Source organism: Ictidomys tridecemlineatus, chromosome 3 (assembly GCF_052094955.1).
Source record: "Ictidomys tridecemlineatus isolate mIctTri1 chromosome 3, mIctTri1.hap1, whole genome shotgun sequence".
NCBI lineage: Eukaryota > Metazoa > Chordata > Mammalia > Rodentia > Sciuridae > Ictidomys > Ictidomys tridecemlineatus.
In genome coordinates, this window is record NC_135479.1 from 207,025,931 (window position 1) to 207,040,123 (window position 14,193).

At 49.7% G+C, this 14,193-nt stretch overlaps 1 protein-coding gene and 1 long non-coding RNA gene across 4 annotated transcripts; one reads left to right on the forward strand and one right to left on the reverse strand.

Moving 5' to 3' along the window:
* Window positions 1–1,057: 1,057 nt before the first annotated feature.
* Window positions 1,058–13,664, reverse strand: Kcne1 (potassium voltage-gated channel subfamily E regulatory subunit 1). Of its 3 annotated transcripts, none has more exons than XM_040287015.2 (2): window positions 13,238–13,664; window positions 1,058–3,984 (listed from the first exon to the last, which is right to left on the reverse strand). In XM_040287015.2, the coding sequence occupies exon 2, from the start codon at window positions 3,932–3,934 to the stop codon at window positions 3,545–3,547; it is 390 nt and encodes a 129-aa protein (XP_040142949.1). In that variant the 5' UTR covers window positions 3,935–3,984; window positions 13,238–13,664; the 3' UTR covers window positions 1,058–3,544. The 3 variants fall into 3 exon arrangements, with proteins under 3 accessions (XP_040142949.1, XP_005323563.1, XP_077900717.1); XM_005323506.5 differs by lacking the exon at window positions 13,238–13,664 and adding an exon at window positions 12,666–12,813; XM_078044591.1 differs by lacking the exon at window positions 13,238–13,664 and adding an exon at window positions 12,666–12,740 and having other exon boundaries at window positions 1,058–3,980.
* Window positions 3,979–8,070, forward strand: LOC144376480 (uncharacterized). Its single transcript, XR_013437009.1, has 2 exons — window positions 3,979–4,121; window positions 7,861–8,070. It is a non-coding gene; the product is annotated as an uncharacterized LOC144376480 (long non-coding RNA).
* Window positions 13,665–14,193: the final 529 nt, after the last annotated feature.

Consider the following 14,193-nt stretch of genomic DNA (forward strand, 5'->3'; position numbering starts at 1 on the left):
ATAGTGACAACGAGGGGCCTGATATCTGAATGAGAGACTCTCATGGTATCAGATGAGAACAACCTGATAAGGGATTTCATTAGGGGACTGTGACCAGAGGGTCCCTGGCCAAAGACATGCTTGGGGAAGTGCCTACTCCTACCACCATGGCTGGGCAGGGTCCCTTCTCTGATTCTGCTCTTGCTTTCTGTATTAGTCTGTTTTCTGATGCTATAACAAAATTCCTGAAGTTGGGTTAACATAAGAGACTTATGTAACTCAGTTTTGGAGGCTGAAAGTCCCAAGATCAAGTGGCCTCCTCTGTGTGGCTTCTGGTGGAGGACCCCTTGTCTGTGTCACCTGGTGGGTGGCATTATGCCAGTAGTGCAGTACAGCAGGAGAGATCACCCCACCAATCTTGGTCCTTTCTGAGATGCCTTCTTGTGGGAACTAACTAGTTCCCCTGATAACTACATCAGCCCGTCTGAAGACAGCGTCTCCAGTGACCTAACCAACCCTCTTCTTCACCAACCACCACACCAAGGACACAGCTTCCAACCCTCCAACACTTGGAGGAAACATCACCTCCTAACACAGCACATTTGACCTGGAGGGCCCCAGGGCTGCTGGGTGCTGTTCTTTTCTCTTTGAAACACATCATTAATCAGCGATTTCGGGGGCAGAATTCAGGTTAAGATCATATTTTTTTAGGCTCACATGGTTTTATAAACTAAATTAGTTGCCAATAGGTAAAAATCACATTTCATAGCCTCCCTTACAATATCCAAAAGTGGGTCCAGACTTTGCGGACGTGAACACCTGGCTGGGAGACCTGGAAGCTGAGCAGTGTGAGGGATGGGCACTCTCCCGTTGGCCATGGTCCCCTCTGGGCTTAACTTCTGCACCTTCTATCTGCAGGCACAGCACGAGGGGGGACGTTTCTCTGACTGTGTGCCGTGGACAGAGTGTTCTACCCACAGGTGACCTCAAGTCTTTGGGGCAACTCTCTCAGAGTCCCCCAAGAACTGTTACCATCTTCTAAAAGCATCAGACAGATATTAAAAGAACACTCAGAAGATCACGATGAAAGACTTTAATTTCTTTTTCAAAATCGTATTAATACAGCACAAAACCACGGTCATCCTATCCAATGGACATGTGAAATATTACATGCAAAATAGTCACTGAGATTTCATTAAAATCACTGAGAACAGCACCTGGCACACGGCAAGCACTTGATGTATGTGAATACAAATTTAAAATGTAAGCATTTAAAATGTGGCTCAATTCACCCCTACACACACACACACACACACACACACACACACACACCTTTTCCCCTCCCTGTGTAAGCTCAGCAGGGAGAGGAGGGGGACGGAGATAAGGGGTGTGTGGTCAGGGGAGTGAGTGTGATGCCTTCGAGGGTGGAAGGACTAAAGCCCCCAGGTCTCCCCCTGCCTTGAAAGGCCCAGGAATCCCAGTGGGGACGTGAACTGGTGACACGGAGCCAGTCTGTACTCTGTACTATCAAGGGCTCACTCTGCCAGTCCCAAGTGTTCTGGGACCCTCTCCAAACTCCATTCCTTCTGTCTGGGCAACACGAATCCATCTGAACCAGGGTCTGGCTCACACAGGGGCCATGAGCTGCCAGCAGCCGTAGCTGGGCTCCAGCAGCCCAATGTCGCATCAATGTGCGTTTAGGGGTAGGGAGGATCCCGGCTTCACTCAGGATTCTGAAAGATTCTGGGACCCAAAGATTCACACATCTCAAGGGCAGTGGTGACTCAGGCTGACCCAGGCCAGGGGAGTCCTGTTGATTACGTGCCACAAGGCCTGGAGCCAGGCGGAGCCACCTTTGTCTGAGGATGGTCGCTCATGCCTATGTGCTGCTTCTCATTTGTTACATCCGGGTTTTTAAAAATTATGTTTTACTTAAATGTTCCATGCTCTCCAGGAAAGCCGAGGCAGGGAAGACTTCAGGATGTCACAGGGCAGAGGACCCCATGCTACAGCTGGAGACGGCTGACTCCCAGGACAGCTGCTTCCTCTGTGACTTTCTGAGGGAAGATGGCACTAGTGGAGGCCTAGCAGGTCCACCCCCTCCATCCATCCCCAACCCAGCTCTTGCCTGCAAGGAAGGGTGTGAGGGTGGCCCTGTCCCTGGGGAGGGGAGGGAGGCGCAGCCCGGGTTGCCCAGGGCTGCAGTAACCAAGTGCCCCAAGCTGGGGGCTGGACAGACAGGCAGGGTCTGCCTCGAGCTCTGGAAGGGCTGAAACTGAAGTGTGGGCAGGGCCGGGCGTCCAGTGACACCTGTAGGGGGGGTTCTTCCTTGTCCCTCCCCAGCTCTGTCAAGGCCATCCATCCTTGGTAGCCCTTGGCCTTTAGCTGCACGGTTCCAATCTCTGCCTCTGTCACCCATGGCCTTCTCCCTGGGTCTATCCAGGTTTCCCTCTTCTGAGAACTCCAGTCATATTGGATTAGGACCCACTCCAATGACCTCCTCTTTCCCAAGGTCACCTTCACAGGTATGGGTGGGTAGGACACCAGGATCTCTTTTGGGAGGCCACAAAACAAGTCAGTTCATCGCCAATGCTCCTGCCACCTCGGCCCACGTGTTGCAGTGCCCACACCCCCCCCTCCCCACTGGGCTCCTGGGGTGGGGGACACCTCTCCACCCAACTGAGCACCTTCCCCTTGGTGCACATTCTGAAGGGGGCGTTTTTTCTCCTCTGTCTCGGTTTCCTTCCAGACTGAGACGTGTGCATGCGAAATGTGTGTCTGCGTCTGTGGCACTGTGTGCCGTGTCTGTGTTTGGGGGAGGGGCACTTGGAGGGCGGATGGGTGGAGGGGAGGAGTGGGAGATGAGAGGGTCGGAGGAGGATAGAGCCACAGTCGTGAGCCCCAAAGTGACAGAAACAGAAGGAAACTGAGCTGTGACAGACACAGGAACATGGCGCCCTTTGGCCGCAGCCCTGTGAGGTGGGGCATGAGGGGGACACGGACTCTGTGCTTCAACAGAGACCCACGTGGCCCTGGCTGAAGGGGGGTAGATGATGAACACCCATTAGAGGGTGGCTCAGGAGGGTGCGAGCTCCTGCTTCAGGGCCAGGCCCAGGCCCAGGCCCTTCTTCCGCCCTCTGAGAGTCGCCTGTTCTTCCCAGACAAAGCTGTCAACACCTGTCCATGTCCCAGTTGCTGAGAAGGGGGACAAGGACAGTGGAGGGCATGTCTTTCTTTTGCAAGAATTATCTGGAAACTGCATGCATCACCTCCCCTTCTCCAGGCCAGACGGAGTCATGTGACCTTGCCAGCAGCCTGGGCCTGTGGGACAGGCCGCCCAGGCCCCTGGAAGGCCACCGTGTCAGGGATTCCACAGGATTCGACAAGGCAGCCAGGATTCTGGGGAATAATTGACGGTCTATTTCGATTTTAGAAAAGGAGTGTCATTAATCCACCCTGCACCCCTAAAAGAGCAAAAGAAATCCAATGGCACCCAGACAAAAAGGAATATGAGAGAACTCGGATTGTCGTGGGGGCTCGTCCCGCGCCAGCGAGGCTGTGGGGCTCAGGGGGAAGGTGGCAGCCCAGGCAGGTGTGCGTTGGGCTGCTCCACGGCCAGCTGGTTCTCCACCACGTAGCACGCTCTGCAGCTCTCCAGAACCCGGGCCTGGAAGAGGGCCTTGTCCTTCTCCTGCCAGGAGTCCGACTCGATGTACACGTTGAACGGGTCGTGGGAGTGCTCCAGTTTCTTGGAGCGGATGTAGCTCAGCATGATGCCCAGGGTGAAGAAGCCGAAGAAGCCCAGCACCATGAGGATGTAGAGCGCGGCCAGCTGGCTGTCGTCGCGGGCGGGAGCCCTGCGGGCCAGGCTGGACGCGTTGATGCCCTGTTGAACTAGCTCCCGCCACAGCGTGGTCAGATAGGGCATCACCGCCGTGGAATTAGACAGGATCATCTGGGCTTCCAGGTTCCACCTCTGGACCGAGAACTTCCCAGGCAAACTTCCTGAAAGAAAGATGCAACCTGACATCAAGGATCCACCCGTCACACCCACGCCCGTGCACACATGGCACATGAGTCTCCTCAGGCCACAGCGTGTGTCCCTTGGGTCTGCACCATGCCCTTTGTTGATGGATCAGTTGGTAAGTCAATTCCCTTTATGTCCTTATCCCCCACACAGGTGACCAGTGGCCTGCGTTCCATTAGTACATATTGTCGTAGATTCCCGGATTGTGTTATATGTGTGCATTTTAGTTGGCATAAATAGTATTGGGTTCCGTGTCTCAGTGGGTCTCTCTTTTCCTTCACCATTGTGTTTGTATGCATGCTCACGTTGCTGTGTGTGAGTGTGCGTTCCCTTAAATTCAGCTATTGCACACACCCTGTGAACACTCACTTCTCTGCTCTGCCCACCACCCCAGAGATGGACACCTCTGTGACCACAAACTCCATAAACAAAGGAAAGACAAATATCCTTACCCTTGACCTCTTAGGGGCCTGAGAAAAGTCACATTTCATACAACTAGGTCCTGGAGACTGAATGACTCATCAGACTGACTTACTGTCATGGCGCCCTAGGGAGCAACGAGCAATGGGTGGCTGATGAGGTTTGAAGTGTCACCCCCAAAGTCCCTCCTTTGGAAATCTGCTCCCCACTGCAACAGTGTTGAGAGGCAGGATGTTTAGGGAGTGGATATCAGAGGGCAGAGCCCAGAACTCATTTGTGGATTGAGGGGTCCTCTCTGGCAGGCTTGCTCTGTCCCACCAAGGGATGCCCTCCACCATGTTTAGGGGCAGCACGAGGCCCTCACCACATACTGAGCTCATGTTGGCACCAGAATCTTCCCAGCCTCCAGGATCATGAGCTAACTAAACCTCTATTCTTTATACATTACTCTGTATGCAGTTCTAGCCACAGGAAACAGACCACAGTGGTCTATGGCACCGTGGACATCTCTCTAGGGACAGCCTCATTCATTTGAATGGAACCTACCCCATCCCGTGGCAGCCTTTGGAACGAGCTGTCAGAGCCCACTGAAGCTCCTCTCCAAGAGGCCGGTGGAGCAGCCTGTGCTGTCTGCCCTTCTCTGTCACTGTCCTCCACTGGAAGCATGCTAAGACTTCCATCGACGCGGCACACCAATATGCCTCAGAAGCCCAGGTCTAGGTCTGCAGAGTAGACCTGGAGCTCCATTTTCATAAAATTGGCTAATTAAACAACCAACACTGAAGCCAGCACCAGGTGAAGACATTTTGCTCTTTCCAAGGCCCCTCTTGCTCTATCCATCCCTGAAATGTGGACGTACCTTAGAGTCCACTGGTCTTCTTCTTCTCTTCTCAGTCCACTCCTTCCCTGGATGATCACACCCTCTCCTCCAGGTTCACTCACCTGACCTGGACCCTGGTCTCCCTTCTAGCCAAATCTCCAATGACCCTCCAGGGGCCAACCCCATCCTGCCTCAGTGAGCTGAATGGCAATATTATCAGCCCCAAGCCTGAGTCACCCTCATGGCAAATCTCACCATCTCAGTGTCCCCGTGGAAGGCTTTCCTCGGCTCTGCACCTTCAGAGGAATACCTCCTTGTTGTGTGGCCAGAGGCCTTAAATTCCAGGGGCCCTGCCTTGATCTCCAGCTTCACTGTCACCATGGTGCCCAGACACCATGCCCTTGACCCCTGGTGCCCTGTGGATCCTGCAAACCTCCTTCATCTTTCTGTGCCTCAGCTCACTTTGGCTCTCCTGAAATTGTGCTACTCAGGCTTGGCCTGTGGGACTCCTTCATGGTGCCCTCTCATGCTTTCCAAGTCAGCTCTCCTTCCGGAAGCCTCCGCTGATGTATGGGGCTAGCTCAGCACCACCCACAGCACGTCCTTCCCACCTTCATCACAAACAGGCTCTCTAGGCCCCTCACCCTGTCCCCCACTAGATCTTTAGTCTGGTACCTGGCACATAGAACACAAGATCTGCCAGGAAAGTTGTTGGGTGGAAGCCACCGGAACTTAACACCTTTCCCTGAGTGGGGCCTGATTCCTTAAAACCCGCTTAAAATAGTTACTAGATGCCAAGGAGCTGGCTTCAGAGCATGAGCTAACTTTCTCCCACCCCAAACAACCCGAGAGCATGCACAGAGGAGCAGAAAGAGCTGAGGCTTTGGGATGGCCCCTCCATCCCCAGGTTTGGATCCTGGCCCTGCTACCTCCCAGCCACAGGATCTTGGATGGGTTCCTCAGGTGTGCCCTTCCCCCTTAGTAAAAGAGGAAGAAACATCACAGGTATCTGTGGACTGTTGGATCATTGATACAGCATGATGACCCTACATTGGGCACAAATGTGACACTTTGTGGTCCCCAGTATGGGACTGTTTGTTTTTCTACCTCGTTAAGAAATTACAGCCCAAGGATTTGGGGTTTGATGCTCGGCTTCCCCATGGCTGACCGCTGCGGCTCTCTTCTTTACTTATGGAGAGACTGGTCTTGAATGAGAAGTGACGATGGCTTGTGACTTCCTGACTGCTAGGCTTCTGAGTTTGTGCACAGAGGCTTATTAGGGATAGTAGAGCTGTGTGGGCTTAGGAGACACCAGTCACTGATTCTCACACAAAGTCGACATTTATCCCTCGTCTGATAACAGATCCAAACTCGATGCTCAACAATTTCTTCTTAAATGACTTGGAGTCACATAAGACTGCGTAGAACCCGACTCCAGAAAAGAATAGGCCTTGAACTGAATTGATGATATTGTTGTTATTTCCAAAAAACCCAGAGTGACCACAATTGGCAAATAATTCTGCTACCAATTACTATTAGGGGGTTCTTATAGCTTAATGACCACATGGGAGTAGACTATGGCAGGGAACATTAAGAGCCCAAATGTTAATTGGTTTAGAACCAATAACTCCACACAGCAAATTAACTCAAGAGTAACTTCTGTATTTAATTCATACTGGTGGATTTACTGAGAAGACTCATTACTTAAAACCAGATGGAATTTTTCTAGGGCCCGAGGAAGCAACCAGAAACATCTGCTTTGGAAACCTCCTGGACCTGGGCCTTATTCTAAGGTGGTAGGTTCAAGCTTCAGTATGCTTTAGAAGATTGGGTTAAAATGCAGATTACTGGACTCCTCTGCTTCCAGAGTGTCAGAGGTCCCTGACAGGGCCTGAGAATTTGCATTTCAAACACGTTCACGGGCAGTGGTGATGTTGCTGGTCAGTGCTGGTCAGGAGACCATGCTTGGTATCCTACTGGAATCCCCTGTGGCACTCCAAGTGCTGCCTGGATCCCACCTCCAGAGACTTGAATGAGGTCCATCTGAATTCCTGCCAGGCAACGGGACTTTTTAAAACCATTCTGCTACAGTTTGAATGTGTCCCTTGAATTGGACACTTAATCCCTAAGACAATAGTCTTAGAGGTGGGTTCTTTAAGAAGTGATTGATTAGCATGGATTCATGCCTTATCTTGGGGGCAGGTTTCTAATAAAAGAATGAGTTTAAGACTCTCTCTCTCCTTATATCTATTTCTTTTTCTCATGCCCCACCACTTCCCTTCTGCCTCCCATCCTGGGATAAAAAAGGCTCTCTGCCAAATGGGAATCCCTTGACCTTGGACTTCCCACTTCCAGAACTGAAAGAAACAATCCTCTATTCTTTATATATTACTCAGGCTCAGGTATTCTGTTATAAGAACACAAAACAGTCTGACATCCCTCCAAGTGATCCCTGTTTGCAGCCAAGAAAGATTAAGGGCCTCTGGGCTGTGGTGTGGCACCTTAGAAAATTGACCACTCAGTCTTTTGTGCTGCAGAGTACCTGGAAGAATCTTCTAAGAATGCAAAACGTGATTTCACTGTCTAATTTTTTTTAATCTCATTTGTTTTCCAGATCTTTCTTATTCTTGTGTACCTTTGATGTCTGAATTGAAGTTTCCTGAGAGAAATTCTGGCCTTCACTGTACCCCCATCTGCCCCCATCCTAATGCACACTGGTAACTTAAGTGATTATTAACCTGTCAGAGCTTTATGACAGACCAGAAACAACTACTTTTCAGAAAGCAACTCTGCAGTAAAAAATAAATAGATCTTTTCTTTCTTATATTTAATTCATCACATTGCTTTTGCTAAATGCCCTCTGTACCCCAAAGCCTGCAGGCTGGGTCACAGAGGTATTTGTGTAATGTGTCTTCAAATGAGCTGGGCAATGTCATCCTAACAGTCAGCCAATCTGCCTGCCATTAGGGAGCTTGTGTCTGATTCTCCAAGTTCACACTCCATGTAATGTCAAAGCCATGGCCCTGGAATCAGACTGCTGCACTCAAATGAATCTGGAGAGCGAGGGATCCAACAGTCTTATAAGGCAGGGCTCCATAGAGGAGAGGACACTTGCCCAAGGTCATCTCTCTTATCAAAGACACGTGTGAAATCTAATATGTTGGGTCTTGATTCACATTTTATTTGTATAGAAAAAGGAGTATCTAAAACCTTGTAGAAAGGGGACAGACTAGTTGGCTCAGAGTAACTGAGAAATCAGCCACTTTATCAGGTGAAATTGGATCTCACAAATGAGGATTCCCATGGGCAGACAGGGGAGGCCTGGATGTTAGAGCCAGATACCTAAATATGTCACCTGTAGTTGTCCCACGCCCACCTCTCCATACCCTAGCCCCAGCCCCCAGAGAGAACCATGGCTTGTGTAACTTGCACAGTGAGTAAGGGGCTTCCCGCCCTTCCTGGTGGGAGGCAGTCACAACAGGAGCCAGGGATGTCCAGCTCCATGCAAATCCAGCGGGATGCTCAGCCTGTGCTGAACATTCTCATACTGGGTCTTGTTGGGTCCAGAAAGAGGCGAATTTCTACAAGTTTCTGCATCTGCCTAGATTGGAGGCATGGGCACAGCTCCAATCAAGCGAGTGCACTTTTGTTGTTATTGTTCCTTTTCTTAAAATCATGGGCCCAGAGCTGCCGGTGTGCTTGAGATCACTCAGAACACAGGGCTCTGGGCAGCTGCACTGAACCAACAAGCTGCAACGGAGCCCACGTGGACACTCTGGGCGAAGGGGGCAGGGGTGTGGCCTTGCTGTTTCCAGCATGTATCACCTACATGCACACATTTCTCCCACACGCTCTGGCTCGGTCGCCTATCAGTACTGATAACAGCCTAGGAGTTTCCAGAACAGAACTGGCAACTGTCCTTTTTTAAGCACATACTGCCTGGGTGGGGCTTCCACGGCTGATTCCCAGCCTTCCTCCAGGAGCGCTAGATTCTGTGGGCAGGCAGGGGAGGCCTGGATGTCCGAGCCAGAGAGAACTCAGGGATCCGATTTGCAGCCCTGCTCAGTCCTGGGTGAAACACACAGTCCCTCCTAGATGGAACAGGAACAGCATTATTGAAGGGTTTCCTCGAAAGAGCAGTCTTAAGTAAGACTGAAAGACCCAGCTTTGAGATCATTTTGCTATGGCCAGGCTATATGGGCAACAACAAACAGACTCCATTTTGCCCTGAGACTCCACGTCATGTAACACATGCTTCTCCCATGGAAAACCCCACCTCTGTACCCATCCACAGTTCTTAGCATGTTTGGCAACACAAAATGATAATTCTTATACAATGCAAAAATATTCTCTCTTTGGTTCCTATTTTTCTTGGATAAGGTACCCTTGTCAGAGATTGATGGTCTAGATATTAGTAAAGAATTAAAGTACAAATTCTTTAACTTGTACACAACTAGGGTCGTTGTGGCCCACTCCCTTTTCTGCTTATGATTTTCGATCTCATGACATTTGTTTATGGTTTTGATTCATAGCAACAGCAACTTATGTTTTAATACGGGTTTGGACTATAAAAGGTGTACTCAAACTCCAGGAGGGGGTTGAAGGGTGTAGACTTGCAGTCTACCCCTTGGCCCGCCTGCTGGTGGATTTGTACCACTGGCTGGTGAATAAAGTTTCCATCTCCTGCTTTAAGATTGACTTTGGTGATTTATTGCAATCTCGCCTTAACAATTTGGCCTTGGATTGAGGAAGCAGAATGAGGGTAAAAAGCAATTATGGATAAGCCTAATTTGTGTGAATATGATCTTATCTGAGTCAAGAATTTGGAGTCCACTTTTCTTGGAAGCAACTGTTCATTGTTTTGTCTTTATCACCACCTTATGTCTGAATTCTAGAAACATGCTGTACTTATCTCCTCGTAGGAAAGAAGATACCCAGAGCCACCAGGGTCTTCCAGACAGTGACCGGTGTCTTTGTGTTCCAGCCTTCCCTTCTCCCTGGAGTCCCAGGGTCTCTAGGGCGGCCAGGGTCTCTCAAGGGATTAGGAGTGAACCAGGCGGAGGCACAGAATCACACAATCAATGTCACAGAAATCAGTGTCCACATGGATGAGAAAGGTGCTTTCCGCCACCACCGGGCTGGGCATGGGCTGTGGCCCTTGAGTCTCTCTATTACCAGGAGCCTCCCAGACCTCTTCCTGGGTGATAGACAGGGAGCTTGGAGTTTGAGGAATGGAAAACAAGGAACGCCCAGGAAGTTCAGCCAGGGCACCAATGAGAGGGACCCAGGCAGCCTCCATATGGGAAGAGAGTAAGCACTCTAGGCAGAGAATGGATGACAGCTAAAACCACTTATAAGGAGGACAGACAGAAATCTTAGGTTCAGTTAAATAAGTAAACCCAGGGAGCCCCACCTTCCTCATCTGAGAAGTGGGAATAATAAAATCTAACCTGATTGCATATGGCAGGTTTTGTGCAACATAAAAAAAAACTCCACCACCTCTTCCTTTTGCCCACCAAAATTCTAATCTGCTTGTTAGAATTCTGCTTGTCCTTGGAAAGCCTGCTTCTAAGTCAAACTATGAGTGAACTCCATTTAGACTCCCCTCCACACTTTGGCCCCTCATAGAGCCCGGTTTTCCCACAACACTGATCATATTCTAACTTGTATTGGAATGATTTGTAGATGTGTTTGGGCATTTCCTTCTGGGAGCCTGAAGATCAGACTATCTTGTTCACCTATGCCCCCCACCCCAGTACCCAGAATATTTCAATAAGGGTTTGCTGAGTTAAATGGGAATGCAAAGTAGATTCAATACCACTACAGTGGGAATGAGAGGGTGGATAATTTGTAAAGTACAGTATATTCTGGAAATAGACCACAGGGTAGTCACAGGAAAACTTCTCACAATGCAGTTTGCTTTGCATGTGAAAATGTATAATATTAAAATTTATAATATTTATTTCTTCATATTATTATTTATTTTGCATATTAAAATTTATATTATCCATATAGTCACATATATATCTGCAATCCACCTTATTCCTAAAGAAGTTTGAGGCCGTTCGAAATTAGTAATGGTAGAATACAATTTTCATCCCCATCCCAGTAACTCTTACCCTACTTTCCTTTTCTTTTTTCCGTAGTATTTATCACCTGCTATATAAATATAGTTTTCTTAATTTGATGTTTGTCTTTCTCATCAAAATATAAGCTTTTTAAGGACACGGATCTTTGCAGGCATTGTTTCTCATTTTCTCCCCAATGACTAGAAGAGAGACTAGCATATGGTAGGGGTGCAATAAACATTCATCAAATGCAGGCATGCATGAATGCATACGGGTTCCTTTCAGCTACCACAATGACCCAAACTGTGCAGGAACTGTCTCATCCTCAGTAACTTAAAGTGAATCATCGAGTCCCTCCCTCTGAGATCTTCAAAGTGCACCTTATTTTTCAAACGAGCACCTGTCTTAGGCAAGCCACACCTCTGATCTCAAGACTGTCGTCTGGGGACACACAAAGGCCTTTCTCAGACAGACCTTGGCTGCTCTGATGGACAGCACCCAACACAGTGGAGAAGGCAGAAAGAAGGCTTTGACCCCGAGTCACAGCTGCCTAGAAACTTATCATCACACCACCACATGTGAGTTCTGCAAAGTTCCCATCACCCTAACCATAAAGGACAGCTACAGTTACCTACAGGGTCTTCCTTAATGGAGCTGGGAGCTCTTCATCTAAATGTGGACTCAAGTGAGCTATCAACTCGCATGCAGCAACCTGAAAAACCCCGAGGGCCATGGATCATGTTAATGCATCAGACACTTATACACATGGGGCTCTTTGTCAGCTTTCTTCTAAAAATTCTCAGTTGTCCCCATCACAACCATCAAGGTCGCCAGGTATCAGTCAGGCTCTCTGTGCTCCATGCCTTCTCCCCTGAGAGAACCTTCCCAGTCCAATAAGTAAACAAATAAAGTAAATTAAAAAGTTTCTTCCTTGGAGGCCGCTATGTATTCAAGTATGGCTGAGCTGGAGGTCTCTCTTTGAAACAAAGTTGAGGATTGGGATGGTGGGTGGTTTTAATTTTCTTTTGATGCTTTTAGGTATTTTCCAAATTTTCTACAAGAATGCCTATAACTTTATAATTATGGAAAAAATGTTTGTTGCTCTACGGTGGTGACATGTTTTCCTATGCCTTTGTTTTATAAGTAAGTGAAGACAGGCTGAGAGAAAGGAAGGGAGTGAGAGGCTGAACCGGGCATTGAATCTCCCACTGCAGAGATCCGGACGCCTCCGGCCTGGGGCACCAGCTGTGCGTCCCGGGACTGAGAGGGAGTCCAGGGAGCCCCGGTGGGGTCCCCACTAAGACATCTGCGCACGGAGAGAAGTGCCGGGAGGCAGGAACCCCTGACTTACCCGGGTCTGAGGCGCCAGAGAGCTGGGCGTGAGCCGAGTCCGCGCTTGGACCGAGTGCCGGGTCCCGGACTGGCGAGCCTGGGGGTGGCTCCCAGTAGGGCCAGCGCGGCGGGCGGGCGGGGCTTCCCGAGCCGGAGGGCGTCCAGCGAGCTCCGCCCCAAAGAGTCAGGGATCCGCGGGCGACCCCAGCCCAGCCCCCCCACCAGCCCAGCTTTCTGCACCCTGCGCCCCAGCCCAACGCCGCGGTGCGCGGGGAAGCGCTTTGGATCGCACCGGGTAGGCTCAGGGCTGGCAGAAAGTCTGCAGAATCCAGAGATAGACGGAAAAATCGTCCTACTGGGGGAGTTTGGGATTAGCAGGGAAGAAGCCGCCACAGCCAAGAAAAATGCCCCCTGGACGACCCCCATCCACACACCACCAGCCGCGCGCCCGGAAAAACACCTCTTCTCGGGTCTCCGAACGGAATCGCTCAAAGATCGCTCAGAGCCCCGCTAGACTACTTTTAGCTTTATCCCGCACCCCAGTTGTGGCTTTGAACCCATTCAGCAAACATCCATTGAGCACCTACTTACTGGGTGCCTGGCTCTGAGCTGAGGATGGACAGAGTCCCAGCGCGACAGCCAGTCGTGGAGGCGCCCAAGCCCGGGCTCCACACTCCTAAGCCTCGGGGAGGTGGGAACAGCCCTTATGTCATCGAAGGGGCAAACCGTGCAAAGGTGCAGGTGAGCTCCTGGCAATTTCACCGGAGAACACGGGCTTGACAGGCCACAGTGAGAAGGCAGTCCCCCAGTGATGCCCGATGCCCATTGCAGCGCTCCGGAATAAGGACCCGGCTCAAGGTCTGCAGGAGGGTATCGGAGGCAGGTTTCTGATGTAGAGCTGGAAGCCAGTCTAAGGTCTGCCCCAGGGTCACTTTTCCCTGGGCCTCCTCCTAGGAGGGCAATCGGAGGCTCTCCAATTGGAGTAGCCTGCCAGTGTGGCCCTCTGGGACCCTACCTTCTGCAGATCTGGCAGTCTCCCCACGTGGGTGGGAATATAAACCCACGAGGCCACTTGGGAAGGTCCTAAAATGCACATAGTCTTGGACATGTACTCTGGCAAAACTATTGCATGGAAAGAATTTTAGAAAAGAAAATTTTGGAACTACAGAAGAGCTTTATGTAAAGTTTCTTTGCAGTTTTACTTATAGTAACTAGAATTTAATGTCTAAAAAAAGAAAATGGTGAATTAAATTGTGGTACATATGATAGAATGTTATTCTACATAGTGAAATATATGTAGTTATTAAGGTAATGTTTACCTATAATTGGTTACAACATGGGGATTTTTTAAAATTATTTTTTAAAATTGTAGATGGACACAATATCTTTATTTATTTATTTTTATGTGGTGCTGAGGATCTAACCTGCATGAAGGCAAATGCTCTAACACTGAGCTACAGCCCCAGCCCCAACATGGGGATCTTTATATTACAACATTATAAGAAAAATACAAAGCCCTAAACTGTACATATGGGATCCTAGAACAC

Coding starts and splice junctions, on each gene's coding strand:
- Kcne1 (XM_040287015.2), bottom strand. CDS start 3,934: ATGATCCTGTCTAATTCCACGGCGGTGATGCCCTATCTGACCACGCTG.